The sequence below is a fragment of the Scyliorhinus torazame genome, chromosome 30, assembly GCF_047496885.1.
Source record: "Scyliorhinus torazame isolate Kashiwa2021f chromosome 30, sScyTor2.1, whole genome shotgun sequence".
Classification (NCBI taxonomy): Eukaryota; Metazoa; Chordata; class Chondrichthyes; order Carcharhiniformes; family Scyliorhinidae; genus Scyliorhinus; species Scyliorhinus torazame.
In genome coordinates this window covers 25391794-25413654 of record NC_092736.1, presented here as the reverse complement: position 1 = coordinate 25413654, position 21861 = coordinate 25391794, and the positions used below count along the sequence as shown (strand labels likewise).

Sequence of the window (21861 nt, the reverse complement as noted above, 5' to 3'; positions counted from 1 at the left end):
TCTGGCCAGCTCCTCCCTCACGTCTTTGTAGCTATCTTTATTTAATTGTTATGTAACGACCATTAGGGCCATCCAATTGTACTTTTTTATGGATTAGTATTGCCGTGCCTCTAGCCAGACGATTAAAGTCTGAATGAAAGACTTGTCCCACTCAATTTTTGCAAAGCCTGATCTGGTCCTTCTCACGCAGCTGTTGAAACACGCCACCCAAGCTTAGACAGTTTAGATCCCTAAGATGAGCAAACGCCCTAGCCCGCTTCACTGGACCATTTAAACTCGTAACATTCCTATGGGGCGAAAAGGAGATCCCCCCAGCCATACCTTCTGAAGAATATCAAGCAATGGATCTTGACAAGCCAAGGTGAGGAGATGCATCCAGGGTGGCAACCAAGCCAGGTCCAATGGTCAGGCAAACACAGAGTAGTGAACACCGTCAACTAACTAACTTTAACACCCTCTCCTCCCAACACCCATTAATAATGTTACCCAACAATCCCTTATCTCTAAATCCCTACATAATATGATCCTACCAAAACTATACTCTAAGCTCCTATTCACAAAGGTTTTGCGATGAGAAGTTGCAGCACACCCTCTCTTGTACCTCCCATCAGCTAACCTCATCATTAGCTGGGAGGGTCTCCATTCAAATAAATGCTTAAAGAAAGAAATTTCAAACATATAATTCACAATGCAACGATATCATGAAAAACACATGCAAAACCCAACAATAGACTTTATACCCCAAATTCTACCAAACAAACAATGTGAAAATTCCCGAACATCATAATGCATAGAAACTCCAATAGGAAGAAGTGTCAAACAGAATTCAAATTGTGTTTCTCAACAAATGAGTTTGCAGGAAAGTCAAAAGTCAAAAAAGTGATCCTTCTCCCCGACAGACACGGAGGCGGGCTGGGTAGATCAAACCAAACCAGAGACTCTTTTTGTATAAAATGGATTTCACCTTGTTAAAGGTTACTCTTTTCTTTGCCACATCTGCACTTAGGTCATAACTGAACAGAATGGCCTTCTCATTTTATCTCCTGGTGCGCCGTGGCCCAGCGAAGGACCTGTTCCTTCATCTTAAAATCATGGAACCTAACAATAATTGCACGTGGGGGTTCCCCAGCACAAGGTCTCGGTCACAATGAACAATGAGCACAGTCTAGCTCTGGGGGAACACGATCACAACTTCACCTATCATTTTGGATATCCCGTTGGGGAAATATTCCGGAGGGGTGTTGCTCTCCATCCCCTCAGGCAATCCCACAATACGGATATTTAATACCAAGGTGTACCACGACCTCTGGCTGTTCAACCTTCCCCTTCAGAATGTCCTGTGTCCATTCAGAGACATAAAAAAGAACAAAGAACAATACAGCACAGGAACAGGCCCTTCGCCCCTCGAAGCCTGTACCGGCCATGATACCAACTTTTGCCAAAAACCCTCAGCACTTCCTTCTGCTGTATCCCTCTATACCCATCCTATCCATGTGTTTGTCAAGATGCCTTTTGAACGCCATTAATGTATCTGCTTCCACAACCTCCCCTGACAAAATGCATCAGCCGATTCCAGACTGAAGGAATTTCCTGGGATATTTCAAAGCTTTGGCACTTTTCACGTATCGAATCCAGTTAAAGGAGAATGCAAAACCAAAAATACAAGCACCGAGACATGTACCAGCTCCATTGAAAGACAAATTGAAGGCTGAGCTAGAAAGGACGACAGCTTTAGGTGTAATCAAATGCATAGAAGAACCTACAGACTGGGTAAACTCCAGCGCAACCAGTGCCATTATTTTGACTGGGATAAGTGTGTGTGGGGAGTGTAATGTGTATGTGCGGCTGCAGCTTGTCAGCCTCCTGAGTGTCAATCATGGACCCGGCGGGTTCCGCACCGTTTTTCATTGGAATTGATTGTGTGCCACGTGGTGCTAGTCCCTGAATAGTAGCGGAATCGGTGCAGGTGTGGCACTGATTTCTCTGTCGTGAAAGTCCGTGGATTCTCAGTTGGCGTCAACATTCTGGGCTGGATTCTTCGATTTTGAGGCTATGTTGTCTAGTATTACGTCTAGTATATTGTCTAGTATTACGACCAAACAGTTGGCGCCGCCCTTGCACCGAACAATTGCCACACATGCCCACGGCGCCGACCTGCAGCGGACACGCTGCACAACATGGTGCTGGCCGCGCTCGGACAGTTTCCGAATAAAAAGTCAGCCATTTAGAACTAAAAGGGAGAAATATATTCATGCAAAGAGTTGTGAATCTTTGGAATTCTTGATCTCAGAGGCCTGTGGATGCTCAGCTATTGAGTACATTCGAGATAGAGATAGATACATTTTTGGATACTAAAGGACAGTGGAGTTGAGTTAAAAGAATAATCATATTAATAAATGGTGCGGCCGGCTGATAGGGCTAATTTTACTCTTGCTCTTATTTCTTATGATGTGGAGATGCCGACGTTGGACTGGGGTGAGCACAGTAAGAACATATTTCTTATGTTCTCAGTCCCATGGAATCATAGGTCAGATCATTACAGACAGAGTGGCCTCCATCAAAGATGCAACAAAGAGATGAAAAAGAGTTGGAGATAGTCTAAAGTGCGAAAGCTGGGCCAAGAAGAAGCTTTTGATAGATTCCCTCAGGAGATATTTTATAGTTTTGGAAGTGTTTTGGTTTGTGAAATTTTTATTCAGTGTACTGGAATATTTATTCAAGCAGTTTTAGTTGTAATTAAGCAAGTTCCATAAAACAAGTTCTAAGTAACTGGAGAACAGTATTTTTACATCTTTGAGTTTAACCATTCCTTGTTGAATAATTGACCTGCCGTTCAGATGATTAAAGTATAGTATTTAAATGAAATGAAGCAATAATAGTTCCCGTTTTCAGTAGCTAAAAATGACTCATTTACTCATTTTGATCAGTTGAACATAACTATTGAGAAAAATAATTTTTAGATCAGGATAAGTTAAGATGCAAGAGCTTAATATTATTTCACCTTTGCAACTTTTCCCATTTGCCTGCAACAAGTACCCTCTGGGACATGAGCACTGGTAGCTCCCTTCTGTGTTCTTGCAGATGAAATTACAGGGTTTTGGTGCCTGCACACATTCATCAAGATCTAGATTTTAAGCAAATTATGAATGATAAACCAGCTATGCATCAAAAGTGTCATGGTTGTTGTTACAACATAGAAGGAAAGTATTTTTACAAAGCTTCAAAACTAAACTTGCAACTATTAAGAAATTCACATTAAAATATTATCTGTCAGAAAGTACTGCAGGGAACATTCTGTGTAAAAGCTGATGATACACATACAACAGTTAAATGTGCTTTGCCCAATTAGATGCATGCTATTTAAGAGTAGGATATCTATCAATGTTAGACAAATATTGTTTTTTAAACTCAGCTTGCCTTCCTCTTAAAAAATAACAATCCTAAGGAAGGGCTAATACTTACCCAGTTTACTGCAGTTGAGGCTTCCATCCCTTCAAGGCAGGATGCTCCTTCCTCAAGAGCTGCTGCCCAACCAGAAGACCGACAGCTCTTCAGTTTCAGCCATAGCCATCATTCCCGATTGCATTGCTGAAACTGCAGCAGTCTCCGAAGTAGCAGCCATCGAGTGCAGGTTTTGGTGGTCACTAGCACCAATAAGGTAGACACCAAGGGGGTCCTCTGAGCCACAGGAAGCAGAGACACCCCTCACATGAGCCTGCAGGAAGACTGCATCCCAACTATTTATTATCTGTAACTTGACTCTATTTCCAATCTGGTTGAACCAAAAGGTCCTTGATTGAAAACTGCCTATCATATACATGACAGAGACTGTCATTCAACTCTGCCTTTATTTAACTTTCACTGCAGATGAATTCCTACCCTTATCGACATCACCTAGGGGTCCCACTTCTTGTCACTAACCTGCCCTCTGCTTGCCCAACTCCATCATTTGTAAACTCTATCACTGCATCCTATTCTCTTTACCCCTCACCCATGTAATTGTCAACTTTCACAGCCACCATATTGTCCTACTGAGTTCAACATCTTTGCTCTCATTCACAAATCTCAATATGGATCACCTTTGTCACCTTCTTAACTCTATTGGGGCACCAGGGAGAGCGGTTGGGTGGGGGAAGGGAAGAATTTTCAACTTAAATCCAGTGCCACAATAAATGCTGCTCCTGCTAACTCTATTCCAGTGCCACAATAAATGCTGCTCCTGCTAACTCTAATCCAGTGCCATAATAAATGCTGGTCCTGCTAACTCTAATCCAGTGCCACAATAAATGCTGGTCCTGCTAACTCTAATCCAGTGCCATAATAAATGCTGCTCCTGCTAACTCTAATCCAGTGCCACAATAAATGCTGCTCCTGCTAACTCTAATCCAGTGCCATAATAAATGCTGCTCCTGCTAACTCTAATCCAGTGCCACAATAAATGCTGGTCCTGCTAACTCTAATCCAGTGCCACAATAAATGCTGGTCCTGCTAACTCTAATCCAGTGCCACAATAAATGCTGCTCCTGCTAACTCTAATCCAGTGCCACAATAAAAGCTGCTCCTGCCAACTCTAATCCAGTGCCACAATAAATGCTGCTCCTGCTAACTCTAATCCAGTGCCACAATAAATGCTGGTCCTGCTAACTCTAATCCAGTGCCACAATAAATGCTGGTCCTGCTAAATCTAATCCAGTGCCATAATAAATGCTGGTCCTGCTAACTCTAATCCAGTGCCACAATAAATGCTGGTCCTGCTAACTCTAATCCAGTGCCACAATAAATGCTGCTCCTGCTAACTCTAATCCAGTGCCATAATAAATGCTGCTCCTGCTAACTCTAATCCAGTGCCACAATAAATGCTGGTCCTGCTAACTCTAATCCAGTGCCACAATAAATGCTGGTCCTGCTAACTCTAATCCAGTGCCACAATAAATGCTGCTCCTGCTAACTCTAATCCAGTGCCACAATAAATGCTGCTCCTGCCAACTCTAATCCAGTGCCACAATAAATGCGGCTCCTGCTAACTCTAATCCAGTGCCACAATAAATGCTGGTCCTGCTAACTCTAATCCAGTGCCACAATAAATGCTGGTCCTGCTAAATCTAATCCAGTGCCATAATAAATGCTGGTCCTGCTAACTCTAATCCAGTGCCACAATAAATGCTGGTCCTGCTAACTCTAATCCAGTGCCACAATAAATGCTGGTCCTGCTAAATCTAATCCAGTGCCACAATAAATGCTGGTCCTGCTAACTCTAATCCAGTGCCATAATAAATGCTGGTCCTGCTAACTCTAATCCAGTGCCACAATAAATGCTGGTCCTGCTAACTCTAATCCAGTGCCACAATAAATGCTGCTCCTGCTAACTCTAATCCAGTGCCACAATAAATGCTGCTCCTGCCAACTCTAATCCAGTGCCATAATAAATGCTGGTCCTGCTAACTCTAATCCAGTGCCACAATAAATGCTGGTCCTGCTAACTCTAATCCAGTGCCACAATAAATGCTGGTCCTGCTAACTCTAATCCAGTGCCATAATAAATGCTGGTCCTGCTAACTCTAATCCAGTGCCACAATAAATGCTGGTCCTGCTAACTCTAATCCAGTGCCACAATAAATGCTGCTCCTGCTAACTCTAATCCAGTGCCACAATAAATGCTGGTCCTGCTAACTCTAATCCAGTGCCACAATAAATGCTGGTCCTGCTAAATCTAATCCAGTGCCACAATAAATGCTGGTCCTGCTAAATCTAATCCAGTGCCACAATAAATGCTGGTCCTGCTAAATCTAATCCAGTGGCACAATAAATGCTGGTCCTGCTAAATCTAATCCAGTGCCACAATAAATGCTGGTCCTGCTAACTCTAATCCAGTGCCATAATAAATGCTGGTCCTGCTAACTCTAATCCAGTGCCACAATAAATGCTGGTCCTGCTAACTCTAATCCAGTGCCACAATAAATGCTGGTCCTGCTAAATCTAATCCAGTGCCACAATAAATGCTGGTCCTGCTAAATCTAATCCAGTGCCACAATAAATGCTGGTCCTGCTAACTCTAATCCAGTGCCATAATAAATGCTGGTCCTGCTATCTCTAATCCAGTGCCACAATAAATGCTGGTCCTGCTAACTCTAATCCAGTGCCACAATAAATGCTGCTCCTGCTAACTCTAATCCAGTGCCATAATAAATGCTGGTCCTGCTAACTCTAATCCAGTGCCACAATAAATGCTGCTCCTGCTAACTCTAATCCAGTGCCACAATAAATGCTGGTCCTGCTAAATCTAATCCAGTGCCACAATAAATGCTGGTCCTGCTAAATCTAATCCAGTGCCACAATAAATGCTGGTCCTGCTAACTCTAATCCAGTGCCATAATAAATGCTGGTCCTGCTAACTCTAATCGTGTGCCACAATAAATGCTGGTCCTGTTAACTCTAATCCAGTGCCACAATAAATGCTGCTCCTGCTAACTCTAATCCAGTGCCACAATAAATGCTGCTCCTGCCAACTCTAATCCAGTGCCACAATAAATGCTGCTCCTGCTAACTCTAATCCAGTGCCACAATAAATGCTGGTCCTGCTAACTCTAATCCAGTGCCACAATAAATGCTGGTCCTGCTAAATCTAATCCAGTGCCATAATAAATGCTGGTCCTGCTAACTCTAATCCAGTGCCACAATAAATGCTGGTCCTGCTAACTCTAATCCAGTGCCACAATAAATGCTGGTCCTGCTAAATCTAATCCAGTGCCACAATAAATGCTGGTCCTGCTAACTCTAATCCAGTGCCACAATAAATGCTGGTCCTGCTAACTCTAATCCAGTGCCACAATAAATGCTGGTCCTGCTAACTCTAATCCAGTGCCACAATAAATGCTGGTCCTGCTAACTCGATTCCAGGCCATAATAAATGCTGGTCCTGCTAACTCTAATCCAGTGCCACAATAAATGCTGCTCCTGCTAACTCTATTCCAGTGCCATAATAAATGCTGGTCCTGCTAACTCTAATCCAGTGCCACAATAAATGCTGGTCCTGCTAACTCTAATCCAGTGCCACAATAAATGCTGGTCCTGCTAACTCTAATCCAGTGCCACAATAAATGCTGCTCCTGCTAATCCAGTGCCATAATAAATGCTGGTCCTGCTAACTCTAATCCAGTGCCACAATAAATGCTGGTCCTGCTAACTCTAATCCAGTGCCACAATAAATGCTGCTCCTGCTAATCCAGTGCCATAATAAATGCTGGTCCTGCTAACTCGATTCCAGGCCATAATAAATGCTGGTCCTGCTAACTCTAATCCAGTGCCACAATAAATGCTGGTCCTGCTAACTCTAATCCAGTGCCACAATAAATGCTGCTCCTGCTAACTCGATTCCAGGCCATAATAAATGCTGGTCCTGCTAACTCTAATCCAGTGCCACAATAAATGCTGGTCCTGCTAACTCTAATCCAGTGCCACAATAAATGCTGGTCCTGCTAACTCTAATCCAGTGCCACAATAAATGCTGCTCCTGCTAACTCTAATCCAGTGCCATAATAAATGCTGCTCCTGCTAACTCTAATCCAGTGCCACAATAAATGCTGGTCCTGCTAACTCTAATCCAGTGCCACAATAAATGCTGGTCCTGCTAACTCTAATCCAGTGCCACAATAAATGCTGGTCCTGCTAACTCTAATCCAGTGCCACAATAAATGCTGGTCCTGCTAACTCTAATCCAGTGCCATAATAAATGCTGGTCCTGCTAACTCTAATCCAGTGCCACAATAAATGCTGGTCCTGCTAACTCTAATCCAGTGCCACAATAAATGCTGGTCCTGCTAACTCTAATCCAGTGCCACAATAAATGCTGGTCCTGCCAACTCTAATCCAGTGCCACAATAAATGCTGCTCCTGCTAACTCTAATCCAGTGCCACAATAAATGCTGGTCCTGCTAACTCTAATCCAGTGCCACAATAAATGCTGCTCCTGCTAAGTCTAATCCAGTGCCACAATAAATGCTGGTCCTGCTAACTCTAATCCAGTGCCACAATAAATGCTGATCCTGCTAATCCAGTGCCACAATAAATGCTGCTCCTGCTAAATCTAATCCAGTGCCACAATAAATGCTGGTCCTGCTAACTCTAATCCAGTGCCACAATAAATGCTGCTCCTGCTAACTCTATGAAAATAGTTATTTTCATAAAGTATCTCCACTGGTTAAGCATCTTAATATTTAGTACAATAAAGACACAGTACATGCTTCACTCATTTGAATGTTAAAATTGCCAATGGGGCCAAGGACCACATTTTACCTATTTAAATAGCTCCTTGCCTGTTTTGTGCTGGAATACTGAGCATCTATTCAAAGGTTTCTCTGAAAATTGAATTAGACTGACAACCTTCCCCTCGTGGCTTCATTTTGTCAGGTGAAAATTGAGTGGCTAGCTGTTCAAACCTTCCCTCACTATCCTTTTACTATATTCTGTACACAGCTTTTGACCCATCAGTGACACCACCTTCAGCTTCTCCGCATTATCCTCTGGAACTCCATGTTAGCTGTCATGAGGTTTAATGTGTTCAAAAATGAATGGCTACAATTTACCACACACATTAAATTCCTCATTGCTTGAAGCCATTATTTTCTTAATGTATCTTTACAACTCTGTATGATTTATATCCAAGCACCTACAAAATAATTTTTAAATACTTGCCCACACAGGATACGCCAGATAGGTCTGTGGTATAACCAGTCTTGCACAGACATCGATATGATCCAACAGTATTAATACACTGTCCATTCTGACACAGGTTTGCAAGAACCTGGCATTCATCAATATCTGAAATAGAATAAAATAGGCTAGATGTAATAAAATTGGGCTAAAAGAACACAAAATAATTTCCTACCATTTTATCCTGAAGGTATTGATTGATGACGTGGTAGAATTCCGTTAGCACAATTGCCTTCACCTTACCATTCCCAATTGGTTATTTATCCTGTGTATCCAGATACTAGATACTGGCAGGCTATCGGACTATGAAGTATGCCAAACTGAACATGGAGTTCTATTTTGCAGTGACAATAAAGCCAAATATAGAATCCTATATCAGCCAAGATCAGATAATTCAACACACACCAAGGACTAAAATATAAGCTAAATATTGTGGATGCTGGAAATTTGAAATAAAAGTAGAAAGTGCTGGGAAAACTCAAGAGGTCTACCAGCATCTGGTGAGAGAGGAACAGTGTTAATGTTTTGAGTTGGATACAACTTTTCTTCGGAACTCTGTTTCTCTTTCCACAAATGCAGACCGATCTGTTTAGTTTTTCAGCTTTTTCGGTTTTGATTACAAACAATGGACTAATCAGTGACCACCCTAATCAGTGACCATCCTAATCAGTGTTATGGGTATGTTTGTGTAGAGACAAACATGTGTTTTTACATAAATAATGTATGATATCTTCATCAGAAAGGTCAATGCTCTGAAATATTAACTCTGTTACTCTCTCCGCAAAAGAAAGAGCTGCCCAACTTATTGAAGATTTGCAGCATTTTCTGTTTTCATTTCAGATTTCAAGCATCTGCAGTATTTTGTTTTTGCCTTAAAATGCTATGTCCAGTATAATTATGTGGTGTAGAAAGGTGGGCAAACATCTATTAGAAGTTTACCCTTGATGAGTGAACTTTCAATGCTGCTATATGGTGTCCATATTTAAAGATACATGGCAGTTTTTAAACTTAAAGCAAAGCAGTAGCAAAGATTACCTTGCAAGATAAAATGAGTGAAGAACTTAACAGTGCAGCAAAAGTAAATGAAGGGAGTGCCAAGCCAAAGAGTTTCAAACTAGGTCTCCTACAAGAAATATGTCCAGAGAGGACTGTTCTGTTTGTTACGCCACAGCGTGTTGCAGTGCAGTGCCCTGAGAGCAGTTTGTCACAAGAATTAATGGAACCTCCAGAACCGGAATTCAAATGAAGAAGATATTAGATTTGAAGATAGCAGCAAATACAAAATGACTCAAAAATGTCATTTACCAAGTAACTGTGCTGACTATGTGCCCCTTTGCTTGTTTCCTTTCAATTATATCCGTAAGGCTGCTGCATGAATTGATTTAAACAAACTAACAGCCTTTCTAATTCTTTCATGGCCATACAATAAGGTATAGCTTACCATTATCACAGTCAAAATCTCCAAGGGACTGTTGCCCCAAATACCCTTACAACATAATGTAGCATTATGATGTATGTCATACACATGGGTGGCACAGTAGCAGTGGTTAGCACTGTTGCTTGACAGCGCCAGGGTCCCAGGTTCGATTCCCGGCTTGGGTCACTGTCTGTGCGGAGTCTGCACGTTCTCCCTGTCTCTGCATGTGTTTTGTCCGGATGCTCCGGTTTCCTCCCACAAGTCCCGAAATTCGTGCTGTTAGGTGAATTGGACATTCTGAATTTTCCCTCTATGAATCCGAACAGGCCCATGAATGTGGCGACTAGAGGCTTTTCACAGTAACTTCATTGCAGTGTTAATGTAAGCCTACTTGTAACAATAAAGATTATTATTATGCACATCACATGAATAGAATGTAGGATGGTCATTTGGGTGTGATTGGGTACACTTTCCACACTTGAAACATCTCAATGTCACTTTGCTGTTTGGAGAGCAAACGGGCTCACAACATGATGGGGCAACCATACACCAGAGAAGGGCCGCCGCCTACCACCAATTACATAACCTGATGAGTCTGCACTGATCATTTTTATTTGTTCACAGGTATCAGCATTGGCAGCAAGGCCTACATTTGCTGTCATCTCAAACTGCGGTTCAGAATATGACACATTGTCTTCGGGGCCGTTCGGAGGAGGAGGAGGAGTCTCTGTCAGGGAGAGAACCTGAGAACATCTAAGACACTCAGAGGGTAAGAAGGTAAGTAAGTGATTTTTACTCATTTTTACTTTTATACCTTCTTCAAATTGTGTGTGTCGGGGGGAAACTGAAGTGACATCACAGAAAAGCTGCGGCCTGAGTGGCTGGTTGGGAATCTACACTAAATTAAAAAAATTAAGCACTGGTAACTAATTAAACATAATTACTTAATTATAATTTAGAGGGATATCTAAGCCAGAGATCGGAGAGTACTATATTTAGCATTCGCATTTCTATTAGAAATCTAGTGCTAGGAAACAGATAGTTAACAGTAACTTTGAAATTAAAAAAATATATATTAAAATTTTTTTAAAAATTAATTGACGCAATGACAGTTAGAGGGGTGCAGTGCTCTGACTGTGAGATGTGGCAGGTCCGGGAGGCTTCCAGCGTCCCGGATGGCTTCATCTGCAGAAAGTGCACCCAACTGGAGCTCCTCACAGACCGCATGGTTCGGTTGGAGCAGCAATTGGATGCACTTAGGAGCATGCAGGTGGCGGAAAGCGTCATAGATCGCAGTTATGTAAATGTGGTCACACCCAAGGTGCAGGCAGAGAAATGGGTGACCACCAGAAAGGGCAGGCAGTCAGTGCAGGAATCCCCTGTGGTTGTCCCCCTCTCGAACAGGTATACCCCTTTGGATACTGTCGGGGGGGATAGCCTATCAGGGGAAAACAGCAGCAGCCAGAGCAGTGGCACCACAGCTGATGTTCAGAAGGGAGGGTCAAAGCGCAGAAGAGTAATAGTAATAGGGGACTCTATAGTCAGGGGCACAGATAGGCGCTTCTGTGGACGTGAAAGAGACTCCAGGATGGTATGTTGCCTCCCTGGTGCCAGGGTCCAGGATGTCTCCGAACGGGTAGAGGGCATCCTGAAGGGGGAGGGCAAACAGGCAGAGGTCGTTGTACATATTGGTACTAACGACATAGGCAGGAAGGGGCATGAGGTCCTGCAGCAGGAGTTCAGGGAGCTAGGCAGAAAGTTAAAAGACAGGACCTCGAGGGTTGTAATCTCGGGATTACTCCCTGTGCCATGTGCCAGTGAGGCTAGAAATAGGAAGATAGAGCAGCTAAACACGTGACTAAACAGCTGGTGTAGGAGGGAGGGTTTCCGTTATCTGGACCACTGGGAGCTCTTCCGGGGCAGGTGTGACCTATATAAGAAGGACGGGTTGCATCTAAACCGGAGAGGCATAATATCCTGGCCGCGAGGTTTGCTAGTGTCACACGGGAGGGTTTAAACTAGTATGGCAGGGGGGTGGGCACGGGAGCAATAGGTCAGAAGGTGAGAGCATTGAGGGAGAACTAGGGAATAGGGACAGTGGGGCTCTGAGGCAGAGCAGACAGGGAGAAGTTGCTGAACACAGCGGGTCTGGTGGCCTGAAGTGCATATGGTTTAATGCAAGAAGTATTTCAGGTAAGGCAGATGAACTTAGAGCTTGGATTAGTACTTGGAACTATGATGTTGTTGCCATTACAGAGACCTGGTTGAGGGAAGGGCAGGATTGGCAGCTAAACGTTCCAGGATTTAGATGTTTCAGGCGGGATAGAGGGGGATGTAAAAGGGGAGGCGGAGTTGCGCTACTGGTTCGGGAGAATATCACAGCTGTACTGCGGGAGGACACCTCAGAGGGCAGTGAGGCTATATGGGTAGAGATCAGGAATAAGAAGGGTGCAGTCACAATGTTGGGGGTTTACTACAAGCCTCCCAACAGCCAGCGGGAGAGGGAGGAGCAGATAGGTAGACAGATTTTGGAAAAGAGTAAAAACAACAGGGTTGTGGTGATGGGAGACTTCAACTTCCCCAATATTGTATTGACTGGGACTCACTTAGTGCCAGGGGCTTAGACGGGGCGGAGTTTGTAAGGAGCATCCAGGAGGGCTTCTTAAAACAATATGTAGACAGTCCAACTAGGGAAGGGGCGGTACTGGACCTGGTATTGGGGAATGAGCCCGGCCAGGTGGTAGATGTTTCAGTAGGGGAGCATTTTGGTAACAGTGACCACAATTCAGTAAGTTTTAAAGTACTGGTGGACAAGGATAAGAGTGGTCCTAGGATGAATGTGCTAAATTGGGGGAAGGCTAATTATAACAATATTAGGTGGGAACTGAAGAACATAAGATTGGGGGCGGATGTTTGAGGGCAAATCAACATCTGACATTTGGGAGGCTTTCAAGTGGCAGTTGAAAGGAATTCAGGACCGGCATGTTCCTGTGAGGAAGAAGGATAAATACGGCAATTTTCGGGAACCTTGGATAACGAGAGATATTGTAGGCCTCGTCAAAAAGAAAAAGGAGGCATTTGTCAGGGCTAAAAGGCTGGGAACAGACGAAGCCTGCGTGGAATATAAGGTAAGTAGGAAGGAGCTTAAGCAAGGAGTCAGGAGGGCTAGAAGGGGTCACGAAAAGTAATTGGCAAATGGGGTTAAGGAAAATCCCAAGGCTTTTTACACGTACATAAAAAGCAAGAGGGTAGCCAAGGAAAGGGTTGGCCCACTGAAGGATAGGCAAGGGAATCTATGCGTGGAGCCAGAGGAAATGGGCGAGGTACTAAATGAATACTTTGCATCAGTATTCACCAAAGAGAAGAAATTGGTAGCTGTTGAGTCTGGAGAAGGGTGTGTAGATAGCCTGGGTCACATTGAGATCCAAAAAGACGAGGTGTTGGGTGTCTTAAAAAATATTAAGGTAGATAAGTCCCCAGGGCCTGATGGGATCTACCCCAGAATACTGAAGGAGGCTGGAGTGGAAATTGCTGAGGCCTTGAAAGAAATCTTTGGATCCTCAGTCTTCAGGGGATGTCCCGGAGGACTGGAGAATAGCCAATGTTGTTCCTCTGTTTAAGAAGGGTAGCAAGGATAATCCCGGGAACTACAGGCCGGTGAGCCTTACTTCAGTGGTAGGGAAATTACTGGAGAGAATTCTTCGAGACTGGATCTACTCCCATTTGGAAGCAAATGGACGTATTAGCGAGAGGCAGCACGGTTTTGTGAAGGGAAGGTTGTGTCTCACTAACTTGATAGAATTTTTCGAGGAGGTCAGTAAGGTGAGTGATGCAGGTAGGGCAGTGGATGTTGTCTATATGGACTTCAGTAAGGCCTTTGACAAGGTCCCTCATGGTAGACTAGTACAAAAGGTGAAGTCACACGGGATCAGGGGTGAGCTGGCAAGGTGGATACAGAACTGGCTAGGTCATAGAAGGCAGAGAGCAGCAATGGAAGGATGCTTTTCTAATTGGAGGGCTGTGACCAGTGGTGTTCCACAGGGATCAGTGCTGGGACCTTTGCTCTTTGTAGTATATATAAATGATTTGGAGGAAAATGTAACTGGTCTGATTAGTAAGTTTGCAGACGACACAAAGGTTGGTGGAATTGCGGATAGCGATGAGGACTGTCAGAGGATACAGCAGGATTTAGATTGTTTGGAGACTTGGGCGGAGAGATGGCAGATGGAGTTTAATCCGGACAAATGTGAAGTAATGCATTTTGGAAGGTCTAATGCAGGTAGGGAATATACAGTGAATGGTAGAACCCTCAAGAGTATTGAAAGTCAAAGAGATCTAGGAGTACCGGTCCACAGGTCATTGAAAGGGGCAACACAGGTGGAGAAGGTAGTCAAGAAGGCATACGGCATGCTTGCCTTCATTGGCAAGTATAAGAATTGGCAAGTCATGTTGCAGCTGTATAGAATCTTAGTTAGGCCACACTTGGAGTAGTGTTCAATTCTGGTCGCCACACTACCAGAAGGATGTGGAGGCTTTAGAGAGGGTGCAGAAGAGATTTACCAGAATGTTGCCTGGTATGGAGGGCATTAGCTATGAGGAGCGGTTGAATAAACTCGGTTTGTTCTCACTGGAACGAAGGAGGTTGAGGGGAGACCTGATAGAGGTCTACAAAATTATGAGGGGCATAGACAGAGTGGATAGTCAGAGGCTTTTCCCCAGGGTAGAGGGGTCAATTACTAGGGGACATAGATTTAAGGTGAGAGGGGCAAGGTTTAGAGTAGATGTACGAGGCAAGTTTTTTACGCAGAGGGTAGTGTGTGCCTGGAACTCGCTACCGGAGGAGGTGGTGGAAGCAGGGACGATAGTGACATTTAAGGGGCATCTTGACAAATACATGAATAGGATGGGAATAGAGGGATACGGACCCAGGAAGTGTAGAAGATTGTAGTTTAGTCGGGCAGCATGGTCGGCACGGGCTTGGAGGGCCGAAGGGCCTGTTCCTGTGCTGTACATTTCTTTGTTCTTTGTCTTCTTGAATTGCTGCAGTCCACATGGTGTTTGTATATCCAGTGCTGTCAGGGAGGGAGTCCCAGAATGTTGACCCAGCAACCATGAATGTTCGGCCATGTAGTTCCAAGTCAGGATGGTGCGTGTCTTGGAGGGAGCTCACAAGTGTTGTTGTTCCAAAGCATCTCCTGCCTTTGTTCTTCTAGGTGGTAGAGGTTACAGGTTTTGAAAATTCGGTTGAAAAAGCCTTGGCAAGTTGCTGCAGATAGTATACGCTGCTGCCACTGTCCGCTAGTCGTGGAGGGAGTGAAGATTAAAGCTGATGGATGTGGTGAAAATCAAGTGCTTAGCTGCTAAGATCTGTAAGCTGAACCTTACAGCCCCAGTTTATTAACGGGTTATACAACGGCTTTTGAGTGAGGTTGGTCATTGAAATCCAGTTTGTTCTGCTAAAAATAAATTGTTCACCAGCTAAATAGCCTACCACAGAGCACATGGCAACTCCAGGCCAACCGCCAGTGCCAGATGTCCCACGGCACAGAGTATTTATCTTGAATGATCAAACGCTGCTAGAGGTCAAACTCTCCTATTTATAATATGCACTTTTGTACTTCACTTCCGTGAAAACAGTTCTCCTCCGGCTGTGGCTGGGCTTGTGGACAAGATTACTTGTGTAATGGTGAAGGCAGGCTGTGTACTTCTGAGCCATCTGATCTTCCTAGCATAATTTGTTGTGATTTCTTATAGATGTGATAAAAGCAAATGTGCTAAATCCATTCCCAATAAAGGTCAAATGCAATTTGAGAAGTTTAGCCCTAAGATAATCCTTGCAGCTAGACCAGAACATAACTGACCTTTAATATCCAGTTTCAGTGGGCATGGTGAGTACACAGCTGGCAGTGAAATTAATCCAGGTGATTTGGATGGGGGTGGGGGTGGAGGGTCTCGCCTGTCAACTGGAGAACTGACGGTTAAGTAATGGGTTAAGAGACATGGCAATTAGTTGTCTCATTATCCAGTATCCATTAATTGACACTGATATGTAAAGGGGCTTCATTCAGGAGGCGTCTGTCAGGTGGTGTGTTGTTAAGAGTTTTGTGTAGAGGCTGTGGAAGTGAAATAAATGGTGTTTGGTGAAAAGGAACAAGAACTTTAGACTCTTCATTTCACAGCAACTAAAACGTTTAGCACTGACGAGAACCAAACATTACTGCCTTTGGAGAGGCCTCAGGCAGCTAAGTGGCCAGGAGTAGGGCTTCCTCAGCATGAAGATGGCCAGGAGTGGAAATCCTGTGTGCGATTCAGTGGACAAAAGTTAAAGTCCGCTTTTGGGCGCGTGTAGCGGGATGTTTCGGAGCAGCTGCAACGCTGCGAATTGCCCCGCTATTCAATGGCACTTTGCCGTATTTTGTGGTCTTTTGGAGTTGCTCCCCGCCGAGGCGACAGTTTAGTCGATTTCCTGCTGGCGAGCAAATGGCTCCTCACAAATCAGAATGCCAATTTGAATGGCAACCCCAAGCTCCCCTCAACCCTTTCCCCTCCAATAGACAAGGAACCCTCCTCCCGCAACTGGACCCAAAACCTAGCAGTGTCAACCTGACACCCAAGCACTGCCAACATGCCAAGGTGCCAGGGAATGTCAGGGTACTACCACCCAGGGTCTCTAATGGCCTGCAAGAACCCCCCACGTTTGTGTAGACCAATACTAAACGGCACCCTAGCAAAGTCTCATTGACTCCGGGCATTGGGTGAAACCGGGGTCCGGGTATTTAAATGAGCCTAATGGCTTATTTAAATATGCAGATTGTGCCAGGCAGAGTGAGTCGGGTGACCCGTGGTCGGCCCAGTGCCTGCCGTGGGAGCCCAATGTGGGGCTGTCGCTTGATTAGCCCATTGTACTCAGATCCGCGCTGGACGCAACGGGGTTGCTGAATTGCGCCCCCCCATCTCCCAAGAACTGCTGGCCAATCAGAAACTGTCCACCGTTTATTGCAGGCAGTGCAGTGATAGCTGCTGGCAATACACCTACCAGAGACTCAGGTCAGCAAGAGACCCAGACCACAGTTGACTGAGGGTGGCATAGGGTTCGTGGGGATTGGATCACTAGCTGGCGTCAGTGGAAGATCGAAGGGTGGGAAGGATAGAAAGGGAGAAGGGTGGCCCCTCTCTTCCTGATGCCTGGAACACCAGCGGCAACCCTAAGAGATCCTTAAATAGGCAATAAGGACCTCAACAGGCTTTGGGGTGGGCAATCCAGGGTGTTCCCTCCCCAGACTTAATTGGGTCAGAGGGTAGAGGGTGAGCGAGTCTCCACCCAGCACCCTCCTGCGTGATTAAATTCACGCCGCACAACGTCGCTCAGAAGAGAGCATTAAATTCTTTCCCATGGTAAACTCTAAACTCCAAGATTCTGCATGTTAACAAATTTAACCTTTATTTGCATAATTTTTAAAGCTCTAACAATGCAAAAGCTAGCAATATCAGTGGATATTCAGAGCCAAGATGCCCGATTGTGTTATATGAATGGGATCTCAGTGATTTGAGTCTCTCACTACATGCTGGAAGGTCTGTTTCTGGAGGGTCAGTCTTTTAAGTGGCTAGGTATGGCAGTCGTAGACAACTCCCAAACATTATGGCCACACCATGTGTGGCATGGCAATTGAGTTGGATTGCTTTTCCATGCGAAGGTTCTTGGCCTGAAATCCAGGCGATCCGATCTCTCTCAGCCTTCCGACCCAAGCTGGGCGAGTGGTGCAGCGCATCCCTAGGGCCTAGCATTGAGGGCTGCAGAGTCACAGGTAAGTAAACCCCGCCTCCCTTTTTTAAAAAATAGCACTAGCTGCCCAGTGTGTGGGGATGGGAGTGGGTTTGGGTTAGGTTGGGCTTTGGGGTGGGTGGAGGTAGGGGTGGGTGGAGGTAGGGGTGGGGGTGAGAGTTGGGACTGGTGGCGACAGGGAGGTGGGGCAAAGATCAGCAGTTGGGAGAATCCCAGTGGGGGAATCCCTTGAGGTGGGCGCGAAGTACCATGGGGGTTTGCAGTGAGTCCCATGGGGTGGGTTAGTGCAGCACAGTACAATAGTTACCCAGAAGTTGGTCTTAATTCTTCTAGGTTTTTCTGGGTAGATATTGATGTAATGCAGTCAGAACCATTGAAAGTTTATGATTTTAATAGCGTTTTTGGATAGTCCCCTGTACAGGACAATTGCCAATTGTGAGTATCTAACGCGATCTCGCGAGACGTTACGATGTGAATCCCGCCCATTGTGGGCGGGGTCACCTTTTGGCAAATCTGCATATTAGAGCGAGGCAGTAAGACTATCGCTCCGGGGGCTCTAAGAAATCGCATCGGGGGCTCTAGAGAGTGGAACGTCATGTAAAAATGACATCCTGATCTCTCACTACGCTGGGGAATTCTGGCGAACGGAGCTCCCCACTGTACAAAATGGGGCTATGTGTGGCCTTGGCCACGTGTTCCCTATTTAGGCCTCTTATACAACGCAGGTTACGTTGAATAGCCATGTATTCCTTGCCATTGCGAGTGCTGGGAAACACGTGGCTAAATGCGCTCGCTAGGGGACTTTGTTCCCTTTTGGGAGTATTTCGCCCCATGAGTTGGAAACAGGCTCCAACATTGCAACACAGATTCTTTAACCTGCATTTTCTTCAAGGATAGCATCCACTAGGAGTCAGTTTACCCAATGGTTCACAAATTAACATTTTATGTAGCTTCAAAGTTGTAAATTTATATTTGAATTTCATTTGCAAATACAACCTAATAAAGAATCTTTGAAATACGGTAGCATTATTTTGTTTTGAGACATGATATTCTGATATAACTGGAAATTAGGATGACTAATTTCTTTGTTTATACCTATCACTGCACCTATCCTGTTGCTGAGAAAAAAGACTAAAAGGGGAACATTAGACCCATTACTTCTATTATGAAATTCCAGAAAATAAATTTGCTGATTGCATTTAAGACGTGCAGTTATAAGTCTTTCTCCTCCCTTTTTAGCTAGGATTCCTTTAGATCTTTGTGTTGTGTAGACCTTTCTTACAACCTTTATTACCCGCACATTCTTTGAATGTCTTGTCACAGCTGACATGGGGAATTTTGTACTCCCATTTTTGGGGGGTGGATTGGTGACTGGAGAGGGAATTCCCAGAAGAATCCCAATACGTGGTTTACGTCGGCGGGATTTCTTGTTCTGATTGTCCTCACGGGAATGCTGATGTTGAATGTCGAGATCTCCATTTGAATAAATTTAAATATAATTATCAGGCCTTTGATGGATCCCCTGTTAGATTGTCCATTCACATCGGCGTGCCGATCTTGTTTGGTCCCCCATAAAGTGCACCTGGTGAGCAGAACTCGCCAGACAGGCTCAGGTAAATTAATCCCTCAGGAGTGAGGGGGTCATGCACGGGCAGTGCCAATGTTCTGTGGCGGTGTGTTGCGTGGGTAGTTGGTTCCATTGCGGAGGGCGTGTGTTCCAGGAAGGGGGGCTTTCTATTTTTAATTATTTGTATCAGGGCGCGCGTTAAAAACAGCACCTGATCTTTTAAAATCTAAGGTGCTGGCACCTGCCCCAACAGTGGGATGCATGGGACCCACTCGTTCACTTTTTTTCATGAAGACCCTAACAATGCGGTGGAGCATGCCGTCTTCGGCAAACCCCCCCCCCCCCCAAATTCATTCTTAATTTGGAAATTTTACATAATTTCTGCCAACCCACTTTTTTTTTCTTTTTATAAATTTAGAGTACTCAATTAATTTTTTCCAATTAAGGGGCAATTTAGCGTGGCCAATCCACCTAGCCTGCACATCTTTGGGTTGTGGGGCGAACACGGGGAGAACGTGCAAACTCCACACGGACAGTGACCCAGAGCCGTGATCGAACCTGAGACCTCGGCGTTGTGAGGCAGCAGGGCTAACCCACTGCGCCACAGTGCTTCCCCAACCTTTCACTTTTTATTGCAGCAAAGAGGAGTATATAAATCAGCAGCCAAATGTGAGAAACAATGTTAGAAAAGCTTTGTTTACAGGATTAGTTTATGCTGGAATTCATTCATGGCCTTGCCCCTCCCATTCCTATAACCTCCTCCAGCCAGAAAATCCCCTCTCCCAATTCTGTGTTTCTGCCTCTTGTGCATCCCCCCAATTCCTTAGCTACTCCCCAATTCCTTTCCTGAAAGCCCACCACAGTGGCTTCATCCTGCTACTATCTGCTCCTTTGGCTGAAAATTTTTTTTTTTTCCTTTTGTCCAGCAAATCATCTTGGGAAGCATACGAAAGCTGTTTAGATGTACATTGTTACTGCTGCTCTTTCTTCTAAATATCAGAAAATAGTTGCAAAAAAGAAAACACTGAACTTTTTCAAATTTTAAAACTATTTTGATCTAAAAGCACTACAGATGGATTATTCTATTCATCATTATCAATATGGTATAATATGAAGTGTATTATCCAAGGTATAAACATAAGCCAAATCAATGAAAATATCATGCAGCATCTCTGATCCAGGCTATAAATTACCGTTTCCATCTGTGGTGTAACCAGGTCCAAGCGGACAGAGTTTCTTAAAGAGGCCTGTTCCTGGAAATGGGCAGATTTCACATTGTGTGCCCCAGCCACGCCCACCATCACAGCAGCACTCGGATTTCGTAACAAGATTTCGACTGCTGGAGGCCATCTGACACATAGTCTGTAGCACTTCCGCAAAACAAAAACCTTTGCGGGTGTCTGCAAGAAATCAAGTATATCAATATGCAAAGGATCATTATAAATTACATTCCTTTAATAATGCTGTGGAATCTTTTTCACTGTTGCTTTCTTTCATTTCCCCCAGGTTTTGAACAATATTGCCAATTTGAAACAGTTAATAACAATTTTTGAAATGGTTTATGAATTTACAAAGCACTGATTCTGTTAAAATTTCACACCGGGGTAAAACCAATACTTACCACTTGTAAATCAATTTAATAGCTAATAATAATTCATGTTAACATCAAAAAAAAGGACTGGATATAAAAACTTCAGTTTCACGTGTTTAAGAATTGCACAGTAGGCAGATGTCAGTACTATTTTATGATAAATCTATCCATCTATTACAGATTTTTTAAAAACAAAGGAATCATTTGGTTTTTAGATTGCTTCCTAATGGTGCTTAATTTATTTCAAAAGTTGCAAAGAAGCAAACGAGCATCCACACAATTAGGACTATGATGGAAATAAATTAACTAGTATAATTTGAACTTTTTAAACTTAGGTTAGCATTCATGTTTGTTAATTACTTGACAGTTCTGCCTTATTGAAATAATTAGTGTGCTCCAGGTTAGTACACTGTCCTTTACCTTAAGCAGCAAAGTTGGAATCTAGATCAAAGTGAGAGGAAAAAAAACTCTGCTGAGTTGTAAATCAGGTGTGTGTGGACCTGGATTTCGCATTAAAAATGATAGTGCGGGCTGTCAACACTAATAAAGAATAAATCAGGCAGCAACATCCAGTAGCCACACGTGCAGTTAAATGCAAAATTCAGGAAGCTGTTGTCCAAGTAGCGCTCTCCTGCAGAAACTGTTGTAGTAACACAATCTTCCTGTATTGGTATTGAAATATGGGTGCCATAAAATTGCAGTATTGCGTGATAGATATACACTCAACTCACTAAAATGTTAGGTATTGTCTATTGAAGTGTACGTGATTGTTTAATGGTGGGGCAAGTCTTAAT

The 21861-nt window shown here is 44.0% G+C and overlaps 1 protein-coding gene across 1 annotated transcript in view; it reads right to left on the bottom strand.

Moving 5' to 3' along the window:
- The window catches only part of LOC140404453 (fibrillin-1-like), a 716712-nt gene that overhangs the window by 55596 nt on the left and 639255 nt on the right, over nucleotides 1-21861 (bottom strand). Inside the window, exons 57-59 of the mRNA XM_072493009.1 lie at nucleotides 20670-20876; nucleotides 8692-8817; nucleotides 3002-3124 (exon numbers count right to left, since the gene is read on the bottom strand). Coding sequence (XP_072349110.1) covers nucleotides 3002-3124; nucleotides 8692-8817; nucleotides 20670-20876 — 456 coding nt within the window. The remainder of the gene's footprint in view (nucleotides 1-3001; nucleotides 3125-8691; nucleotides 8818-20669; nucleotides 20877-21861) is intronic.